This window comes from Mchenga conophoros, linkage group LG15 (genome assembly GCF_057382185.1).
Source record: "Mchenga conophoros isolate Kocher_MC1m ecotype Shallow Benthic linkage group LG15, M_conophoros_male_GT1.1, whole genome shotgun sequence".
Lineage (NCBI taxonomy): Eukaryota > Metazoa > Chordata > Actinopteri > Cichliformes > Cichlidae > Mchenga > Mchenga conophoros.
The window spans coordinates 11036944-11060914 of record NC_140540.1 but is presented as its reverse complement, the minus strand read 5'-3'; the positions used below and the strand labels follow the sequence as shown (position 1 = coordinate 11060914).

At 37.7% G+C, this 23971-nt stretch overlaps 1 protein-coding gene across 3 annotated transcripts in view; it reads right to left on the bottom strand.

The window, feature by feature from the left end:
- fig4a (FIG4 phosphoinositide 5-phosphatase a) overlaps positions 1-23971 on the bottom strand; it is a 56310-nt gene that overhangs the window by 20692 nt on the left and 11647 nt on the right. For all 3 annotated transcript variants that reach the window (XM_085246370.1, XM_085246369.1, XM_085246368.1), the window contains 12 exons: positions 22092-22192; positions 20555-20717; positions 16900-16997; positions 13495-13628; positions 12678-12794; positions 9357-9402; positions 9053-9201; positions 8326-8492; positions 4489-4627; positions 2520-2578; positions 565-712; positions 352-435 (listed from right to left, as the gene is read on the bottom strand). In XM_085246370.1, the coding sequence (XP_085102496.1) occupies positions 352-435; positions 565-712; positions 2520-2578; positions 4489-4627; positions 8326-8492; positions 9053-9201; positions 9357-9402; positions 12678-12794; positions 13495-13628; positions 16900-16997; positions 20555-20717; positions 22092-22192 (1405 nt within the window). The remainder of the gene's footprint in view (positions 1-351; positions 436-564; positions 713-2519; positions 2579-4488; positions 4628-8325; positions 8493-9052; positions 9202-9356; positions 9403-12677; positions 12795-13494; positions 13629-16899; positions 16998-20554; positions 20718-22091; positions 22193-23971) is intronic.

Sequence of the window (23971 nt, the reverse complement as noted above, 5' to 3'; positions counted from 1 at the left end):
GAACACAAATGGACTTCAATTGCATGCTTAAACATGTAGATTCTAATTTCTATTTCTACAGCAAATCAAAAATAAACATTTCATATGTAAGGGTCTTGCTAATGTAGGGACAATGAAAAGCACATGAGGAATTGCTATTTTTTCCTGTGTGCATACATATTTATTTGGAAAATATATTAACATATAAATGTTTTTTGAAACCAAAAAATAGGGGAAAAGTGTAACATTGCTTGTGGTTAAACAAAGCTGTGTGCATGAGGGCACAGTGACATCGGGCTGATTTATTTTTCATGTAATAAATAAAAAACTACAACACAAAGGTTGATGTGTACATGGTAGTACTACACTCACCCCAGCACTGATTTTCCCGTTTCCTCTGGCTTGCGCACTGTGAACGGGTTTGGATCCGCTCCCACTGTTTTGGGCATAAATTCCCTTTATGATCAGAAAATAGCTATTAGTCGACATCCTGCATAACAACAACAGCTAATAAATTCAGAACACACTGTTTATCAGAGACATGTTTCACTACCAAAATCATTGCTTTTGTATGTGTATATCCACCTTGCAGAGTTGGTCATGGCAATGCAGAACGTGTCATCAAAGGAGGTAAGTTCATACGGTTTGAAGAATTCCGTGTAAATGTCAATACTCTCGTCCAACTGGTTCATTCTCTTCACTTTGACCTTATTCATATTTTCCTCACAGGGAACTGCATCCAAACAGGAACAGAAATAATATTAATATTTATAACAATTACAACCGCTACACCCACACACTTTCAACACAAAAATACACTATATCGCCAAAAGGATTTGCTCATTTGCCATCATACGCCTGTGAATTGAATAACATCCTATTCTTAATCCACAGGGTTTAATATGATATGACATCAGCCCACCCTTCTTCCACAAGGTTTTGGAGTGTGTTTATGGGAATTTTTTGCCATTCTTCCAGAAGCACATTAGTGGGGTCTAACACTAGTGTTGGATTAGAAGGCTTGGCTCGGATTCTCCACTCTAATTTATTCCAAAGGTGTTCTATTGGGTTTAGGCGAGACACCTCGAGTTCTTCAACACCTATCTTGCTAGTCAGTGTTTTAATCGACCTTGCTTTGTACTGTGATACACAGCTATCTTTGAACAGGAAGGGGTCATCCCCAAACTGTTCTCACAAAGTTGAGAGCATCAAATTTTCCAAAATGTCTTGGTTTGAAGCATTAAGAGTTTCCTTTCACTGGAACTAAGGGACTGAGCCCAATTCCTAAAAAACACAACCCCACATCATAATCCCCCCTCCATCAAAATTTTAACTTTGCACAAGGGAGTCACGCAGATCACGTTCTTGTGGCAACCACCAAACCCAGACTCCTCCATCAGATTAAAGAAGATTCATCACCCCAACGAACTTGGGACTTTCTGCACACATTATCATATTACCACTGGAATTCGACAAGCTCATGAGACCAACCCATTCTTTCACAAGCATTTGTAGAAGCAGAATGCATGCCTAGGTGCTTGATTTTTACACCTGTGGCTAGGGTTGTGCGATATGACCAAAATTTCATATCCTGATATAAGATATCTATCGTCCCGATAACGATATAAATCACAAAAATTTAACATTTTCTGTAAATTCTGTGAATCTCGGGCAGCTCGACTTGCGTGAAGCGTTTCCAGCTGGGCGTCGTGTACCTGGGTCGAGTGTTTTAACTGATGTGTGAAACAATATATTTTTAGACATAAGTTGTAACGGCCGCCGTTTTCCTTGTATTTATTACACAGCGTGCTGTGGGGAAAAGCCTGCTCTAACGTTTGAGTCTAAGGTTTATTTTTTAGCACCTGACGGCTCTTTTTTGCTTCTCATCCGTAAATACTCTGCATAGTGTGATTCAGTTTATTTTGAAAAGTCTCAACAGGATCTTGAGCTTTATTGTGAAAGGTTTATGTGGAAAACAAACAAGCGGACACGCAATGGTTTTATCGTCGTAGTTGCTAACGACAACGCATAAATACAGACACTTGTCCGTCCGTAGTGCGGTTATATAAAATATAAGAGAAAGAGAGAACTTTAAGAAATTAATATGGCGACTACAGTGACCATCAAAACGATGAAAAAAATATTGCAGTAAACAGTTTATTTTGCGACACCACGAAACAAAATGAAACGATAGACATTTTTATATCGTCATCCGATATATATCGTTGTATCGAACAGCCCTACCTGTGGCCATGAAAGTGTTTGGAAGACCTGATCTCAATGATTTGGCAATATAGTGTATATTTAAACAAGTCAGTTACAACATCAGTATAAGGTTTGTTGAATCCCTAGATTGGTCTGCAGAGTTATTTTGCATTTATTTTTTACCAACAATAATTGCAACCAAATACAAAGTTCCTGCTAGGCTAAGGAATATGGTAAGCAATGACAGACAAAGCCATTGATGGTTGGTCGTTCAAATCAGTTTCATAAATAGTTCTGTTTCTTACAATTAAAACCATTAAATTCATTGACAATACCTTCATCATAGGGGACAGGAAGGTAGGACAGGACTCCCTCTGACCACCAGAGTGTATAGCTACAAACAAATAAAATACACAGCATTAAAATATTAAAACTTTTGAGAAGGTGAACGCAACCTAAAGTCTGAATTAGTCTCTTCTGGGACTTAACCTACATTTGGAAAATTGGCCTGTCTGGACCACCTAGACTTTTATTCAATGTGAGCAATTTGAGCGAACGCTCTTATGATGATCTGGTTTAGCGTGCGATTTGCTTCTTACTCCTCTTTGAGAGGAAAAGCGCAAAGTGTGGAAGCTGAATTGAATTTAGCTGCAGCCATGCTAATTTCTTGGAATAATGACTGAGCTACTTTGGCCCATTGTGGCTACACAAATTCGTGGCCTGAAAAAGAAAATTGGGTCTGCTTTTACGTAAGCATGAAGACAGTATGAAGCAACCAAAGTGAATACACTCTCACACTTACGCGCATAAATAACAAGCACAAAATCACTCTGGGTCAAAACATGAAGTGAATTGCAGTCATTACTGGATCATGACTAGGACAGACCAATTGATAAACTGACATTGTGAAATTTGTAGGACATCAGCTTGAACAGACAACACCTGCATGAACAAACAACAGGTGATAGAGACATGTGTCATACGGACATGCTTATGTACTGCATGGTGGTTCTAAGAAGACACAAAATAAACAATCAACCACATAAACAGAAATACAAGGAAAAAAGATTATTGATATTTTCTTAGTATGTAGCCCTGTCTTATCATATATTCAATTATATTTAACAATATCTCACATAAAAGGATTTCAGATTTCACCGAAGCGATCGTAGACTCCCCAATAAAACGCATAACCTAACATTACCTCGAGACAAACTGACAGCAACGACTGTTATATTCTATCTTAAAGATCAGATTTGATCTTACAATAGAAATTATATCATATCCAGATACTACAGACATCAGTGCCAGTGTTAAATTACCACTAGGATAATTACAAGGAGAGTAATTACTGTGTTAAGACTGTTCTCCATGAGATCAGTGAGCATGGTCGTGGAGCAGCCAGATCCTCACATCTCAAAATATGCATTAAAAAATGGCAACCTATTTAAAATCTAATGGATATTTTGTACACACACACACACACACACACACACACACACACACACACACACACACAGTTTCTTCAAGTCATTGATAGGATAAGCAATAAAACAGCTTTCAATGTCTTTCTCTGTGCTGTTAATGAGTATTTATATCAAACTGATCACCCTCTTAGGATTATCTTACAGCATATATACATTTTCCTCTTTGTAGGGGTTTTGGATTTCTGAATTTTGAGCATACCTCATTTAATGTTTGGGTTGCATCTCTTATAGGTTATTTCTCATAAGAAAGTACTGTGTAAGAGCTTCACAGGTGAAAGCTACAAAAATAAATAAATACAATTGGTCACTTTTTTGACAGTCAAAGTCTGAAGTCTGAAGCAACTACAATCTAATAGTAAAGTGTGTAGTTGCAAAACTCTGTGTTGTTTTTTCTCACTTTGCACTGATTTTTGCACATATGCTGTGGAAACATTAAAAATTTGTTCTTAATTTGCCTGTGTTTCCTCTGGATCTCCTTCCCTAAGTTTAGCATTCCTGTACTTTCAGAACCCACGCATAAGATACCAATTTGCACATAGACACAGGTATAAAAGCATAAAGCTCAACCCAGTAGGAAACATATAGCTGCATATAATTAAACTTTCAGGATCAAATTTTTGAAAATCTTGTCCAGCTCAAGAAAAAGCTGGACGTTTTGCACACTTGGATGTGCAAAAAGTGTGCAATCCCAATCCTATAAAAATCCACCAACATTTAAATGAACAACTTCAATATTGAAGACAGAGAAATAAAGTCTGTGTTCATGCAAAGCAAGCACAGTAATCTTTTGGTTGGTGTATTTAGGGTTATCTGTTACCTCCGTCTGTCTTGGGGGATGGCCATGGTGCTTGTATGATGCAGATAGAAGTCTGTGGGAAGCTCCCAAAGGTGTGGCTTAAACTCTGATGGCTGGTAAACTTGGAGGAACAAGTTGATTGCATCTTGTCTGTCAGCATCTGAAAGAGAGAGATGGAAACACGAATAGCTAAAAAAACCAAAAAAAACCAAAAACTGTAAAACAAACTGTAAAGGTTATGATGATATAACTGGTTCATCAAGAGACGTGATTATACACGATCTGAACTCTCTTAGGCAAACTTTCCTGTCATTTCTTTAAGTAGTCTTCAGAAATATTTATCCAGGGTTCTTGAAAGACATTCAAAGCTCCTCTCTTGCCAGAAGAGTTGCCAGTCATTTCCAATCCAGTTCTTGGGTAATTTGACATAGCTGAGCCTTTTCTTCCAATTTCTCTTACCTAGAAATAGCTTCTTGACAGCCAAACTTCCATAAAGACCGTTTCTGATGACATTTCAGTGAACAGTAGATAGACAGACTGAACTCATCCTCAACTGGTCTAGGTAGCCATTGGTTGCTTTTTCAAAATGACTGAAAAAGCAGCCAATGGCAAAAGATAAACCTTGAAAGTCTTCGAAGCCTGGAAAACTACTGATGTAGATAACTTAAAAAAATATACTGCTTGAAAAAAAAAGTCTTGAAGTTACTAATGCCCAGAGATGCTCAGGAAGAGGAAAGCCAAATAATGTGCATACTTTAAATTGAATCTTTTTAATCATGTACCATTTTATATATTTAAACTTTTGAGTTTTGTGTCAACAGTGCCTTGTTTAAAAAAAACAAAAGAACAAGAAAAAAATGTTAGTTTATAAATTACTGTGGTTCCTAATGCAGGAGAGTACAGTTCAAAAGTGAATGTGAAGCAAACTTAAGCCTCCTTTACCATGATGGCAAACTACACCAGCTCTTCACTGTGAGCAGCATTGAAAAGATTTAAGTTAATGAATCAACATCTAAGTAACGCTGACTTGTACATACATCATAGCAGTAAAAACTCTTGTAACAACTGCACTACAGCATTTTGGCTATGAGTGTGTGCTTAGATAATCTCTGTGAGCGTTTGTGTGCTCAGCATGTGGCACGTGCTTTGTACATTTGTCTGGTTTAGTGCCATTTAATTCACCCTCCCTAACTACAGCACGAAGCCACGTGCATGCTGCCCCAACAGTCACGTTAGGTAATTAGAAACTAAACTGGGTTTTATTACAGCCCACCACCAAGACTGTTCTCCAATTACGTTTTTTTCTCTGAGATTTATCTCGTGTATCACACATGATACGAGTTACTGGTGATCTTTGAAAATAATATACACGTGCAACCATTATCAATGAAAGGAAGGAGGAATATAATTTGACATCATGTCTGTTAATTGTCTTAATAAGCATATGAGGTCACACTGCATCTACCAATTAAAAGGCTGCACAGGATATGGAAGCTTACACTACATGGTTCTGTGTATAAAATTGATCTGTGATTCAAGGGGAAGCTGTTACAGTGCTTGACTATGATATAAAATTATATGTCATTTACCTCATAGGAAGTAGCATTTTATAATTTTATTCTACTGTATTTATTTTAATTCCCCATATACATAATAAAAATATATACAACATACATATGCACATATGAGTGCCATTAATAGGAGAACTTATTATGGAAGGATTATGGTTTTAACATTTACCGGGTGTTCTTTTTTTAGAAATTACTGAGCAACACAAGGGTGGAATTACCCTTTTCCAATTTTGCAGAAACTAGTCTAAAAGGGCATGGAAAACATGACCACGGAAAACATGACCACGGGAAAATCTGTGAAAATGGTTGTGCCCTTGTAAAGGGTCAAGTTGACAGAACAAACCAGCCAGTGCTCAGACTACAAAGCATTTAGGCTAATTTGTCCTTATATAGTCTTCTTAAGTGGCAACAAGTAGTTAATCATATTACCTGATTCAGGTCATGGGATTGTTCAATTTGCAGTTCATGAATCCCGTTCGAGTGTGATGGTCTCTGGCTGTCTGTGCTGCTGGATTATATGGGCTTCTTTTTAAAAATTCTTAATACACGCTACTCTCAGCAACAAACTACTGATTGAATTTCTCAAAACTAAATCAAGAGCAAAGCACCACAAACAAGGTCGATGTTGTAGGTCAAGTAGTGCAGTTCTGTTAATCAAGGTTTAAGACACAGTACACAGTCTTCTTCTTCACTCCTGGAACACTCGCTGGTGTACTGTGAAAACACCTTTGTAAACCCATTAAGATTTCTAGATACACTGATTGTAACCACGCACTAGGGTGTCATTTAAAATGATTAAAAATCTAAATTGCGGACATTGCAAAGCCACTTTTATCAGTAACTGCTGGGTAATTATGTCATGTCTACAAATTGGCTGCAATCAAAAAAATATCTGCAATTAACAATATTAAAAATCTCATCTGCAGTCATGCGCAGAAAAAAGGGGTTTAGCAAAGGTAAATGTGAAGTAACTGCCTTTTTTTTTCCTGAGGAATTTTGACCCACCTCTCTTTACCATGTTCCCACAGTTCATTGAGCTTTGCAGGCATTTATTTGTGTGCAGGTCTCTCAAGGTCTTGTCCCAGCATTTCAGCAGCGCTGATGTTCTGGACTGACACCTTGTTGCTGCAGTCTTTTAGCTACTGAATTGTATATTTGAAGCTGATCATTATCCTGTTGCATGTCCCAATTTTAGCCAAGCTTTAGCTGTCAGACAGATGTCCTCATATATGACTCTAGAATAGCTTAGTATGCAAAGGAGTTCATGTTTGGCTCAATGATTGTAAGGTGCCTCGGTCCTGCTGCTGCAAAACAGACCCAAATCTTCTCGCATCCACCATTGTGCTGACAGTTGGTATGAGGTGTTTGGGGCGACCGTGGCTCAGGGGGTTGGGAATTGCATCTATAACCGGAGGGTCGCCGGTTCGATCCCTGGGCTCTCTGTCCTAGTCGTTGTGTCCTTGGGCAAGACACTTTACCCTACTTGCCTACTGGTGTTGGCCAGAGGGGCCGATGGCGCGATATGGCAGCCTCGCTTCTGTCAGTCTGCCCCAGGGCAGCTGTGGCTACAAACGGTAGCTTGCTTCCACCAGTGTATGAATGTGAGAGTGAATGAATAGTGGTATTGTAAAGTGCTTTGGGTGCCTTGAAAAGCGCTATATAAATCCAATCCATTATTATTATTATTATTATTTAGATTTTGCCAAACATGGCATTATGGTCTCGTCTGTCCAAAACACATTGTTCCAAAAGTCTTGTGATTGGTGCAGATGCAACTTTGCAAACATAAGCCATTTTTGTTTTTTAGAGAAACAATACTTTTCCCCGACAACCCTTTCAAACAAGCCATGCCTGTTCATTTTCTTTTGAATTGAGATGTCATGAACTTTGATATTTAACATGCTAACATATGGCTTTACAGTCACCAATTCTTTGACTTGGTGCAGTTTCTCTGAGTCACACAGTCTGGCTTAAAAGTGAATTTGTTAAGTTGTCTGCTGGGAAGATTGGCAACTATCTTGAGTGATTTTCACTTGTGACCAAACTTTCTCACAAAACGTTTTGTGAGCCGATTCACATTTGTCCTATGTTCTGTTCAAGTAAAGGCAGAAATGTTTGCTTATATGTAATTATAGAGTGTCGTTTTCTTCATACTTCACATGAGTGTAAACTATACATGCATGCACAGGTTGAGCCCATTTCTATGGAAACCTGGAACATAACTAAGGGTAGATTCTGTTTAATACGGAGCATAGCTGAGGATAGAAGGAACTAGCGTAGAACACACCTGAGAAAGCATTGCTGTAGTACCGTGACAGCGTTTGCATGATATCTTTGGAGTGCTGTGTCCAGGGTGCAATCTTGCGGTAAGTCTTGACCCTGTGCACGAGCTGAGAGCCCCCGTACTGCAGTGACAGAGTGTCTCCATGGTCTTCATACAACTCCTCAAACAACCTGAACAGCACAAAAGAAAAAATGTCATCAATTCGCAAGGGCAAATAAAACTGTGATTCATTTATTATTTTGGTGATGTGGACTTTTGGAGGATTATTTTTTGGGAAAAAAAAGAAAGGTGTTAAAAAAAAAAGTAATTAAAAATACCTCAACTGATTGGGTCTGTATTTTGTGCTTGTTTCTTTGTATGTGTGCAACAGTGATTAACTACTAGAGAGTTATGAGTCATATTAAGTGGTGTTAATGTGCTGTTCTAACAGCTTTCACGTTGCTTGTAAGAACGCTTCAGTTCAAGCATGTGACAGATTCTTGTTCTCCTTGATGCACTGACTGTAGCTCATGCTGTGTTCAGATGGAAAAAACTGAGCTTTAAGTGGCAGTTTCAAGTAAAAGTAGACAGAGACACACACTACTGACTAATGTTTGCGAATACTGAATTTAGAGCAGCAAACTTTGGAATAAAAGGTTGGAATAACTGCGTCTGCCAAAAGGATTCCAAATAAATGAAAAAGATAAAGTTTAGCATGGATTAGATTTTCAGGCAATTATATGAACTTTACCTCACGCAGTCAGTATCAAACTGGAGCTTGGGCTTGTCAATCATTCCCAGTGCGTAAAGCTGATAAGCCAGAGCGCACTTGCCCACCATGAACTGGGCAGTATTGGTCCGGTCAAGACAATCCACACAGTTGGTCCGCAACACACCAGTCTACACATCAAGCAACAAGAGGAAAACAGCTGACTTTATAAACTACAGCCTATTAACTCAGTAGTAGTAATCATTATGATGATGACAAACAGGCAAGCCTTTTTAAAAAAGACTAAATTTTTACAATTGTGTGCAAAAAGCTGCAAAAGACCTACCTGCAGTCGCCCAGTGGATGTTATTTGTCCACCTACATCTCCCCACCTGTAAAAATGTTACTTAATTTACTGAAGTCAATAAACAAACGGAAACAAACCGAACACGTACATCACAATACTATTCTTCTGCAAGAACATTTTCTAATTTATTCCGGCTTCAGTATGATGAAACTGCGATGATAACTGTCATCACAGTGACTGTCACCATTACGAGAATGAACATAATAGAATGGGTGCAGACACAGCAAATGCACCCCCATCAGGAGTGCAAGTACAGAAGAAAATGTTCAGCAGACAAATTCTAATACCCAGAGATGAAAAGTGGAACTCATGTTCACATTTACACTGCTGTAGTACTTTCTGTGCAAAACCAAGCAAAGTTATACTGACCCCTAGGAAAAAAAAGTTACAGTATGTTTAAAATTTAGAAAAAAAAGAGATTAATTCTTGGTTATTTTGTTAACGTGAAGTCAGAAAGAGGCAAACAACCAGAGTGCTAGTTTTTTTTTTGTTACATGAATGTTAATAAACAGGACACCAATTTACTGATTAGTGAACTTGTTAGTAGGTACATATTGTGTTACTTGGGGCCAAGCTGAACCATCCAGTAGCTGGCCGTTGCTTTACACTTCACTGTGTAGACCTTGCTAGTACCAGTTTAGACCCTCTTTTGCTTTCAGAACTGCCTTAATTCTTCATGGTTTCATAGATTCAACAGGGTCATGGAAACATTCCTCAGAGATTTTGGTCAATATTGACACGATAGCATCACATTGCTGCAGATCTGTCTGCGGCATATCCATGATGCAAATCTCCCACCACCAGTGTTGGGAAGGTTACTTTTAAAATGTATTCCACTACAGATTACAGAATATAAGCCCCAAAATGTAACGTATGAGAGTAACGTATTCTGAATACAATGGATTACTTTATATATTATCAAGCTTTTTACAACTACATGAATGTACTATTGCTGTGTGATTTATTACTATTACTGAAGGCTACACGCCATACCAGTACCAACTAGATTTTTAAATCTTAATATAAAATGAGTAACCGTAGGGTGGACATTAGGTAAGGCTGCACTTTTTGCAGCGAAAACTATTCGGCGTGTATATAAAGCAGGTCTGTGTCTCCGAACCGTAGTAAATGGACCTCTGGCTAATACGTCGGGTTCCGCGTCAGGCTCGTAACCGATAACTAGTTTTACTTTGTTGTCTGGGTCAACTCTGCTAACGAGAGACAGAGAGAGGCGTTGAAAGGCTGCTCCAACAGAACGTCTTGTTTTGGAGGAAAACACGAACACAGTGTACAGTCGAGTCTTAATAGCTTACTTACAACTGGGCTACACTGCCCATGAGGCTACATTCTTTAGGGTTATGCCTGTAGCACTCTGCCTATTGCCTTCATATTAAATAATTTTTTGAACAATAATTAAAAAAAACATATTTTGTCACGTCATTATGTGGGCTGCAAGTAGAGGTGACATGGGCCGCGAGATTGAGACACAGGCATTAGAGCCTCTTAATGCGTTTTGTTTGGGTTTCCAGTGTTGTGCCAAAAAGTGATTTCCAATGTTTCCGTCTGTTTTTTATGTGTAATACCATTACGTATGTTGCTAAATAGACTTCGGTGAACAGGTATTGCAAAGGGGTTAAATACAGAATTTAAAAAAAATTACCTGTTTCTCAATTATCTTTGTAGCTGTGTTATTGTACTTAATTATAATCAATCAGCTTCCTTTTGTCCACTTAAAATATGTTTACAGAACTATTTTTGCATTTGTTGCAATTTCAGCTGTCCTCTTGACCAGAATACTCTTAAAAGAGACATTTTTTAAAGCAAACAAGAATTTTTTTTAACTCCATAAATAAAGGACACATAAAAGTCACTGCCAAAAAGTGATTGTGGCTTCTACCTTCTTACAGGAATGTTGTTTGTTGGTCAAGATGACTGGATATAATTCATGAGGGATATATTTGACATATGTTTCACATATTGTAGATCAACAAGTTATTTATAGCAGTTTAAATACAACCAATCAGTTTTTGGCAAATGCCAGAAATCAGTTTTTGGCAGACAATCCCTTTTTGGCACAACACCGGCAATGCGTGGAATTACCAAAAATAGAGAGGGGACAGCCTAACATATGAAACAGGAAAAGACTGCCGTGTAATCCCTTTATTTTAACAAAGTAACTGTATTTTCCTTATTCCATTTAAATTCTCTACCACTCTCATTCAACACTTTCTTTTTAAAAGGGAAAAACAGCAAATAAAGAAAATCACCCTTTGACGAAAGGCAGACTAAATTGTACAAAAGCAAGCAGAAATCAATCAATGCAAAGAAACCCCAGTAATTCTGAATTTCTCCTTGTGAGCTGTGGATATTTAAGAGGAAGTTTTAAAACACATTTTATCATCTCTGAATAAACTCCGTGACCCACTTTAAAATCAATCAGCAGGTGTAGCTAAAGTATGCATCAAAGTACAAAGTCTGAATGCAGCAAGATGGAAACTTCAGACAAACGTGTAAATGATCAGAACAAGGCAGCGTTATCAAGACTTTGTAAATATCTTCATTATCCATGACCCAATTCCTGCATGTGATGAATGCTACAGGTGTCATACCTGATTGCACAAACAAACAAAACACCTACCAGTGTATGTGTGTGCGTGCATGTGTGTAGTTGGGAGCATGTGGCTGAGCGTATGAGTCCTTAAAGCAAAGAAAGTGTGATAGCTTACGTAATGCAAAAGAAAGGGTAATAAATATGTGCTCTGGCATGGTCGTTGTGTTATGTAACAGAATGCTAATGCTGAGTAAAAGCGATTAAATCATCCAGACAGTAGAAGAGCCAGGCACTATGTACATGGATGGCAATCTACTCAGCTCATTAGCAGAAATTTCAATGTAATACAACTGCCATCAGGCATAATTTCCATTAAGAATTCATATGTGGAAAGTTTCAAAATCAAGCAAGTGTCGATAAGTGTGATCATGACTATGGAAAATGACAAAACCTTAAATTTACAAAATTTGTGGAAAACATCCGATATATAAATCTAAAAAAAGACACTATTGCGGTTTAGTTTTCTGTAACCCGGTCATATTCAGATTCATTAAGCAGCTTCCATTTTACTTATTAGTTTGCTTCAAATAAAACTGAAACAGTAACAGATGTGTTTGTTTTGCACATGGGGCTGACTGAAAGTTTTAATTCTTGTCCAGCAGTGTGTGTTTCGGCCTTCTCTGTTTTAAAGGGGCAGAAAAAGAAGCAATCGAATAGGATTTTAAAAAAAAGAAAAGAAAAAGTCTCACCTTTCATCTGGTCTGAGAGTGTGACAGTAGAAGTCAGAGCGATTAATGAAGAAACCCGTTCGCTTGACCACGTTCTCTGCTATCATACTCAGACGGTCGAGAACATTGCACAACTTGCTGGGACAGAAAGAGAAAGATTGGAAATGTCATTTTAACTCGCTGAAGAATAAATCATTTTAAAAAATGGATGTGCCTGTAGAAGCTCATTCATCAAATTTTATATCCAAGTCCCTAGACTTTAACATCTCTATTCTTTGCTCCCAAAAGGGCTCAGGTTAAAATGTCAAGATCTCATATGAGTGTATCAGAAACAATGAGAAGGTCTGGAAATGAATAATGTCAGTATTTTAATCCAGAGAAGTTTCAGAGTATCCCAGATAGCTGCTTTGAGCTCTCTTTAACACGTCTGTCCGGACCTTCCCAAAATTCCTCTACAACAATGTGAGAGGAATTTCAAGCAGTTCTAAGAGAATTATAAAGTCACATAGAAAATGTTTACTTCAAGTTATTGCTGCTAAATATTGGTTATACAAGCTACTAAAGCCCAGGATGTACTTAGTTTTTCACAGTGACTCTGATTTTCCTGATATACCACTTTCACAGGAATGAGGTGGACATGGGGGTCACAGTGATTTTGTTATTTGAGTGCTTACAGGCATACAAACTTGTCCAAAGGTTCAATTTTCTCTTTATGTAATGTGCTTACATCACACCATGATATTTTTCCCCTCTTTCAAAGTGAGCTTCTTATTTTGATGGTAAAAACACAATAAACCTGCACCTTAAAGATATTCTGTGCACTAGTATTTGTCAATACCTCTTGGTGTATCGGGCCATGTCCCAAGCGATATAGTCTATGCAATGGGAGGGAGGGAGGAACTGATTCAAGTTGACCACAGCACGGAACAGCTCCTCACTCAGAATCTTCTCGTGTTTCCTTTTTTCACGCTTCTGTAGCACAACAAAGAGATGTACACATGTATGTGTGATTCTATCAAACGTCAACTTAAGTGTTACATTATGGGGAGCTTGATGTACAGTCACAATAGTATCTGAGTTCTTTGAAAGGTTTCCATTAGGGCTGTAGTCAGACATGTAACAGATTCTGTGTTTTCCTTTGAAGTATTAAACAACATCCGTTCATGTCTTTTACACAGTGACCTCAGAGAACACAAAGCTGCAAGATGCAATTTACAGGTAACGAGCAGAGTAGAATATATGTAATAGAAACCACATGATGCAGGCCAAGGACATCCCAGCCTACTAAAATCAACCTAAAAATGAAAATTAAATGTGAAAAAACATTTTAATTAAACAAAAACAAAAACATGACTTTCACAAGGAAAATAAATAATCAGAAAAAAAAGGGGGTTATGTTTTGTGTGTAAAATATTAAAACGAGCGGTCCACACACGCACACGGGTACTTAAATATAAATATAGGATATACCTCTGGCACTAATTGGTATCAATTTGAAATTCCTAAATTGCTTTGTTCACGAATGATCCCATTCACAAACTTGGGTGTCCACGTCGCCTGACCTCTCACCTGCCTGGCGGGGTGATGATACCCCATGAGCCTTTTATGGCTGAGGGGCAAAAAAAAAAAAAAACAGTAAAACATTTAGAAATTTTGTCCAAAGTAATATTTAAAACATCTTTCTCCTGCCTTTTACTTCAGTTATGCCTGCACAAACTTACAAAACTTTGTGGCCTTAAGAACTGTTGGTCAACATCTAGCAACCAACCAGATTGGTTTCCAAGCTCACTAAGAAAAAAAATGATGGGCAACAACATCAAACTGCAAAATACAGCAAATTTGATGGTGTAAAATTTAAAAGTACCTTTGGCGAGCAAACATGGTGCAACAATATTACAGTGATTATAAATCTTGCCTCTAATTTTGTCGTAATCAGTAAGTGAAAAAAAAAAAAAAAAACAGAAAAAAAAATCGAAGGAATTATTCTTTGTCAACTAAAATGCATGAACTCATAATCCTTCTGTGTGATCTGCAGTCACACTATCCATTAAGCTATTTCCACATGAACTCCACTGTAGCTTTATGACTGATCACCCAGGGTGATAATCAGCTTGGACGCATCATTTAGCAGCTCACATCGCCATTCAAACATCCAGCAGTGGCACCACAGCAACCAGTCAAATTACCAGCACATTTCCTCGACCATTCAGCAGAGCGTGTCATACAGGCAGACACGTATACACGCTCGGTCACACTTTCTGAGCACAGATGAGATGCTACAAGTACAGTACACGTGAACAAACACTCAGAACAGCAGACTTGTATTGTTCACAGGTATAAACAAGCTTTAATAAAAGGCCACAATAATGTTGAGGTGCAAAAGTGCAGTCGCAGATCACGAATGATAACATAAAACAGTCACACATGCACACTGACGTATGGGAGTGGGCTTTTCAGTGACGTATTAGTGACGTTAATGAACACTGTAATAATATGGGTGTATATTTTACCACAATGGTTTAATGGGTTTCATGTTTTTCTGTAAGGTTACAATCCAAATTATATATCTAAGGGTACAGCGTACAAGGTATCCTGAACAAGTCATTCACATGCTTTACCATGTGTGCCTTTACGCCTCCTTTCTTACATGCTGGGATGCATGCATTAGCCCTTGCCAAAATGATGCACATATAAAAGAGTTTGAAGGGCCAGCATGGCCCATGCCACCTCCATTAAGGGATAGATGGCAGTGGGTTTTATGGTTAAATGCCATTTCCTTCCTCTTTCTGTCTCTCTTGGATAATCTGGAGGGGGGTATTGTGTTAGCAGGGGATCCCCTGCTTTGCTCCCCGCAGTCTGCAAATTTCACATGGCTGTGGCTTGTGCACACCTCTGAGCTCTGTGATTCGTTCCTCATCTCACAGTTCCCCTTGTGAGTGACAACGTGAGCTGGAGACCCAATCTACGGAGTATATGGCCATGTGCCCAACATAAAGTAACTGTGATGCACACAAGGATACATCTGCAGCATGAAGCAAGATAAAGCATTTTATAATCTTCATAATTTATAATAAAACATAATAATCTTGCTTTTTTTTTCTTTTCTTTTTTTTAAACTGACAGCAGTTTAAATGAATTATGTTAATTTTTCAGCAGAATAATATGGAAGGCATAATGTGGTGAAAGCTAGGTGTGTCTTATCAAATGTGCTTGTGCGTGTTGGTATGCTTGTGTTTCCAGAACAATGCAGAAGCAGATCAATATTCAAGGCAGCTTTTCAACTGCTTGTAATCAGCAAGCACTCAGAAAGTCTCCTGTGACTAAACGGCTCCACAGCAACACCTAACGCACCAATATCAACAGAATGCTTGACAAATTACAGTCGTGCCCTGCACTATAATTTTAAATAGCTACCTCTTGAGTGATCACACAAGAAAGTTATATTTGATCTAAAGATATGCCTGATGCATATATAATCCTTAGCCATTTTTAACTCTTTCAGTTTTAATAAAAGTGCTGTACCGAGAGTATTGGCAGGGACTAGAAAGAGAGGCCACATTTCTCCCACGTTAGCTTCTCTTCATTGGCTTATCTAATTTAAAATCCTTCTCCTCACTTACAAGGTCTTCAATAACCAGGTGGCATTTTATCTTAAAGGCCTCCTAGTACCATATCACCACAATAGAGCACTTTGCTGTCAGACTGTGGGCTTGCTCATGGGGAGGGATTGTTAAGGTTTTCTCTGTATTATTTTAAGCTGTTTACCGTACAATATAACGTGCCTTGAATTGACTGTTTTTGTGAATTGGGCTTATGTAAATAAAACAGATTTTACTGACTTTATTGAACTGAAATTTGATATACAGAAAATAAAATGTAGATAAATTAGCAGAAGACAACATGAGCTGTGTATTTACGTATTTCCCTTTATTGCATTGTTTCTCTGAAAGCATTGTGTTGCAGATGTGCCCTAAAGTGCTAATTAACTGTAGCACTGGAAAAATTTAACCGTGAACTCTCTAGCCCTAGAATGGATTCACAGGTACATTCAAATCTGCTATTAATTTAATAACTAAGACGTTCGAAGTCTGCATACTTGCATAACTGTGTGGAGATGTGATTTTATTTATATCACAAGAATTTATGTAAATAGTAAATAGCTTGTAAGTGATTTTATTACTTAATGACTGTATTTTTGTGTCATTAAACACATTTTGGAATACTTATTTCAGCACCTCCCTACCTTGACCAAGTTGAGGATGATGATGGGTGAGCCAAACCGCTGTAGCATCTGGTCAAAATGGAGGCCAGCTACATAGGCGTATGGGTCAGCTTGGTCCACTGCAAAATTAGACAGAAAAAATATTTTAATGGTTAAATATTTAAGGGTCCTCACAAGAATATAACACAACTTTATTGACCTCAATATAAATTATTTTTCAAAACAATATTGCATATTGTCACAGCTGAGGTAAAAGTAGCAACAACACTGAGAGACCTACATCACTACCACCACCAAAGATCACTACAGTGGAACACTTGGTCTAGCTGCTATGAAAAAGAAGTTATCTGAGTCACTTGACTAAATGCTTAAATTCTTATCCATCACACATCACTATGATAGAGCCATCCGCTGTGTTGTGCCTGCATGACTGAGCATGCGTCAAGGCATGACATGACAAAGAGATCTGATAATAGAGATCTGATTAGGGCTGTGCGATATGAACAAAACACTCGACTTGCGTGAAGTGTTTCCAGCTGCGCGTCATGTACCTGGAGTCGAGTGTTTTAACAGATGCATGAAACTATACATTTTTAGACATAAGTTTTTAGCACCTGGCGGCTCTTTTTTACTTCTCATCCGTAAATAATCTGCTCTTTCACGTGACTCAGTTTATTTTGAAAAGTCTCAACAGGATCTTGAGCTTTATTGTGAAAGGTTTATGTGGAACATAAACAAGCGGACACGCGATGGTGTTACCGTCGTTGTTGCTAACCACAACGCATAAAAACAGGCGCTTGTCCGTCTGTAGTGCGGTTATATTAAATATAAGAAAAAGAGAGAACTTTAAGAAATTAATATAGCCACTACAGTGACCATCAAAACGATGAAAAAATATTACCGTAAACAGTTTATTTTGCAACACCGCGAAACAAACGATAGCGTAAAATGAAACAATGGACGTTTTTATATCGTCATCCGATGTATATCGTTATATTGAGCAGCCCTAGATCTGATGATAACTTTAAAATAATTTTACTAAGACGTATTCCTGATATAGAGAGCAATACCTCTATCGAACCCTGGCATTACATCATGGAGTAAATCCAGGATTTACAAGAAGGGATACAAACAATTTAGACCAAGCCCAATTCATGTGTTTTTAAAAATATTTCTGCTACATAAAGGGCTTAAGAAATGTATTAGATCAGCACCCAATGTTTGTTTTATGTCACAACCATAAATTAACAGTACTGGTAGTTACCAAAATCATCTTTAATGTTTGTAACTGTTAATACACCTTTGTGTGAAAGCTCTTTAATTGAAATTATACTTTTCATGTCAAAATTTAAATATTGTTGTTATCCATTAATTTCCAAATTAACTGGTTTACAATTAAAAAACAGAAAACAATAAAGCACATAATTATTTTTTTGATTAAAATGTAAAAGTACTTGATTGGATTTCACTCCAATGTTTATGTAGTCTTATTTGTAATAAAACAAGTATTCTTAACATTTTTTGTATCTATACTTTTCTTTTTGAATTTAAAACTTTTCCACGTGACTATTTTAACAGACGACCTTTAACACCGCACTGAACCTTTGCATTTTCATTTTTCTATTAAATGTTCCTTTTAAAAAGCACATTTACAGCTTCTACTTGCCACTAATGCTCAACCCCACACCTGCACACGTTGCCAAATTGGACTAGTGCGGCTGCCAGAAAGGAGACTTAAGAAAATAGGTCAGATCGTGCTGCAGTTCATCCCACAGAGCTGCTTGTGTGTCAGAACTGATAAATTAAATGTCACCTTTTTCAGCTTCTCCCCAAAACCATTTAATCGTCATGTTTTCCACTGCTCACACCTCAAAGGATGATAGTTTATGTAAAGCGCTTGTGCACCTTGGGAGGGGAGTTTGGATAATGACATTGGTGACTTTCCTTCAGCGGTCAACTAAGGTCATCTCCTAAAGGATTCAATTATGCAATAATGAGTCTTGACATATCAGAGATGGGGCAAGGAGAGATGCATTGTGTAATATAGACGCTCTCTACTCTGCATGCACTCAGTCCAGTATGTCTCTTAGCTACGTTGTTGACCTAGATTCAGCTACGACAATGGGCTTGGATATTTGTGATCCCTTTAAAATTTCAGCAGAAAAACAGAAAAAAATATCAACTGATTTCCACATAGGTCCTAAAAGTAAGTAAAAAGAACCCAACTAAACATATGTGACAAAAATGTCACATGTTGGTCATTTATTTATTAAGGAGATTGATCCAATACCCAAAAGTGCATTTTAAGCTCTTCAGACCACTTCAAGTATTCCAAGATTTGTTCTGTTTTTGATTAGAGCCAAGTCAATTTGATGCCCTAGGTAAAATTTAGATTATGGTCCAATCAATAAATGTGTGTATCAGCCTACCACAGAGAACATATTTGTTTTGACCAACATAAGTGACCTGGAGACGGACAGTTATTTAATATGAAAGGTTCCACAATAATAATAACCTATATTATTAAATAGAAACAAATAAAACTGATTTTTGAGTTTCATTTGTTGTACCATCAATGAAAGCAAGCTATACTGGCACACCAATAATTTATTTAAATATAATTTTTCTATAAACATTTATGCACCAGTGAAGATGTCTTTCTCTCCAGTCAACAACAAAGCAACATTTTCCTCGTATTAAACATGGGCTAATGTGAGCAGGACAGCTTTTTAGTTTCACCTAACTCAAAATTAGGAAGGCTCAGGAAGCACAAAGATGTGAAATGTACAAAAATAAAGTCCAGCTGGAACGAATAATGAATAATTTAGTGATTTTAATTTTAAAATTGATCTTAAAGTGTTTTTAATTATTAAAAATGAAATCCCCAGTAATAGTAGACCTATTGGGAACAGGATTAAAGACTCAACAAACTAAACTACTAGTTTGCGTCAACCACTTAATTAGATGGCATATTACTTCTCCTCAGTGGAGGCAAAAATATGATGGAGGGGAAAAAGTATGCCATGCACTGAGAAAACTGTTAACACACGTAAACAGGTCAAATGTTAAACTGATGGTGGAAGGGTTGGGGAAACATTTAGGAAATGTCAGATAAGGACCGTTTTGAAGGATCAAAGTGGAAGCAGGACGATGAGCGAAGATGACACACGGAGAGATCTTAGGAACATGCTCAGTGTCTATCTTTCACAGGTAAATGTCACCTGAGGATGAATTAAAGGGCAAACCAAACGAAAAAAAGATTACAATCTAATACAGGCATTGTACACATGCAAACACCAGTCTATTCCTGTGTGTACACCCCCACACACAGAGCTGTCCTCACCGTCAGTCTCGGTACCTAATCACCTCCCTCTGGCCACGGCTTTGTGTTTTTATCCTGCTTATAATGAAATAGGACGGATACAAAGCTGAAGCCAAAAGGGGCCATCCTGCCTTCACAGTCTTATTTTTTTTTTAATCTTTTGCCAATAGTTGAAAGGAATGGCCTCAGTATACTCTACATATATTCTCTTATTTTAATGTAGCTTTTCTTCGATGACTTATTTCTTCTGAAGTATCAAAAGACAAAAATAATACATATACAGTTCACCACATGTTACATATTTCAGCCTACAACAAAAGCTGCTGATGCTGAAGTGTAAAGAAGAAGTCTTACATCGAATTGGAGGTTTTGGCATCATGGTGGAAATGTCCTGGGACCAGTAGAGTGGGACGGAGCCTCGCACCTGGACATATGAGGAGTAACTCCCTGCTGTGAAAGACATAACTGAGGCATCATGGACGACCTGTTCAGTCTCTACCTCATTAGCCACATCCCCCTGAAAAAAAAACAAAATAAAACAAAAAATGAGAAAAGCAAAAAAGAAATGATAAACTTCGGCATGATTGGGAAACCCAAGAACATGTCTTTAGAGAACATAAAACAATTATTATAATACAATTATATAAATCTAAATTCTTTATGTAGTCTACAGGAGTGGTTCTTCAGGCTTGTTGAAGAACATTCAGAGCTATTCTTTGGGTGTTCGCTGTTTTTTGCTCTGTAAGGATGATCTCACATTACTTCAGTAACGTTAAGGTCCGGGCACTGGGACTATCCGGGATGTTTTTCTGCCCAGGTATGTTTTCACTGCATTAGCAGTGTGTTTGGGATCATTGTCATGCTAGAAAAATGAAGCCGTTGCCAATCAGATACTTTCCAGATGGTATTGCATGATGGATCCAAATAACATAGCACTTTTCTGTGTTCATAATTCCATCAATTTTGACATGATGACTATAATGCAGCACTAAAACCACCTCTCCTGTGTTTTATAGATGGCTGTAGACAGTCACTGCTATACTGAAGAATGGACAGAAAAACTTTGCATGAACTTCAGAAAGCTTGAAGAGCTTTTGCTCAAGATTAATGTAAAAATTACGATGCCATCGCCTTGTGAACCAATGAGGGGAGGCTCAAAGCTTTACACAGTGCTGTAGTTTATCATAAGATATCAAAGTGTTTCTTCACCTTTCACATGGCAAACATTTCAAAACTGAACGTACAACTTACGTGTATATATTATATAAACACTCCCACTGCACTTTATGTATGTATATGTACATATGAAAAAAATAATTTGAGTTTATTTCCTGTGTATAACAACCATTTTACCAGTAACAGAAATTACTGGTGTACAGTTTTTTGGGCTTTTTAAAAAATTAAATTATTTTTCATTTCTATTGCTATTTTTTTTATAATATAGCTCTAATTCACTTCCTTTTTCACTGACTCTTGTGCTGCTGTATCCCCACTGAATTTCCTCACTGTGGGATTAATAAAGTCTATGTCTATGTTCTTCATCTAACATTCTAATATAAGACTTCTAACATTCGGTCTGCAATTACCTTCCTCATTCTCAGTTTTCCTACTACAGTCATGTGAACAGTAAATACTAGAAATTGTTGGGGGATTTTTTGTTACATATTTTGTTACATATCTGGGCAAGAAAACTCTTCATCTTCTTTACCTACAGAAAAAAAGGATATAACTGAACAACATCCCATCTCAAAGACACTCACTCCCATTCCAAAAAGAGAAAGTGTGTCCAATTAACCCCCTGTGATTAACCAGAGTCATCTCAATCTGTTTTGTGGCCCTGATGCCACCCTCTACTATCTGTTCCTCCGAGTTACCCTGGTAACTTCTGTACCTCACAGTTGGCTCCCCTTTTGAGGAAACGGGTGCCAGCAAATTTGCTGGAGCGCCTGGCAATCAGGGTGATGTGAACCGGTCGGCCGTAGATCAGAAGTTCTGTAGGTGGTCGGTAAAGGAAAAATAATAATAATACCAATATAGACCTAACAGCCTAACAATGACCTGTGGAAACAAACACATATTATTAGTAAAATGTAAAGAAAAATCCTTTTTAAAATTGTATTTCATTCATAGCAGTCATGCTTTGACATTAGCTCTTAATGATGACAGTTTCACTTGTAGTTAGAATATGAACCTGGGAAATATATTTATTTCCGATTCATCCCACCTCTACCAATATTAAGAAACCAATAAGAAACCTTACTTATAGCTCGTGATTGAACCATTCCACATCTTTTTTAGTGCATTTCTGTGTCTTCCCATCTGCTAAAAGGTTTTGCATATTTCCTATCTGGTGAGTCTCTTCTTGTTGCACCCAGTGGCCCTTTCATCCACTCAGAAAAGAGGACTGAATGCCAAACAATTTCCAGGAATTTGATAAACTCAAAACACCCACACACTGCCACAGCGGCAGCAGGCTGCCTAAAGAGGGAGACAACAGCAACAGGCCTGATTGCATATTAAGTTATTGCACTTCTGTGTTTATCTGCAGAAGACTCACAGAACGTGGCTAAAGACAAAAAACAAGATAAATCTGGTTTGAAAGTATTTGTATATTGAACATCCATTAACGTTATTAATATTGGCTGAACAAAAATAAGGAAAGATTGCTTAACGAGACACAATGGTGAATGACTAAAACTTGAAAACTGAACCTGAGGCTGACTTTTACTCCCATAAATCAGAGGTAATCAAGTGCAAAGTCCCTCTGCGGCAGTTACCCATGCATCAATAACACAAAAAATAAATGAATAAAAAGAAATCCAGGAGAATTTATTCATGGAGAGAAAATTTGCTGGTGTGTACTCAAAACTTAAAAGAAAATGATACTAAAGGACTGAAGCTCATAAACAAACCAAAAAAAAGAAAAGTATTCATAATTCATACAAAACACAGGCACGTCTCCAGAAAGAAGCACGTGTAACTCATCTGTTTAATATGCACAGTGTTGTTTCTCCCTGCAGATAACAGCCCGAGCACTTCTGAAAGTGCCCGTGTATATACGCTCTGATATTTGCTTTGTTAAATCCCTAAAAACCAAATAATTGCTTGTGCAGTTCTGTGATGAATCACACAGTGTGATCCACGTGATCTGGTGGGGGCTGAGCACAGTTCAACAAGTGGTGCTGCGAATGAGAGATGAGAAGTATCGACAAAGGATAACAATGTGAGAGTCTTCTGTGGTGTTGGGTGTAGTTTCACACATGGAGTAATCAGTTATTCACTTAATTTTCAAATAAGCAATCCTTTACCGTTAAAAATAAATAAAAATAACAGCAGTTCCCTGTTCTTTTTGCTGTGACAAAAAGGGAAAAAAAGAAAATCAAAGACACAGACTCCCTGGCATGCAGCTGCATCTATGTGGTTGGTTAAAATGATCAGTGCTGACAGATGCATCCCAACAAAGTCTCAACATGGCACTAACTTTATTACTTAAAAGAATGCACTAGAGCTGCAGTCCCCAACCTTTTTTGCACCACGGACCAGTTCAATGTCAGACAATATTTTCACGGACCGACCTTTAAAGTGTCACGGATAAATACAACAAAATAAAATGATACGACCAAGACAAAAACGGTGGTATTTTGTAAATACAATAATAAGCGCAAATTTACGGTGTAATTGTGTAACTTTATTAGCAGCGTCCTCTTGAAATGTGCCAACAACATTGAGTAACATCCTCCTCTCTGCCCCTTAATGCTCTCTGGTTACTAT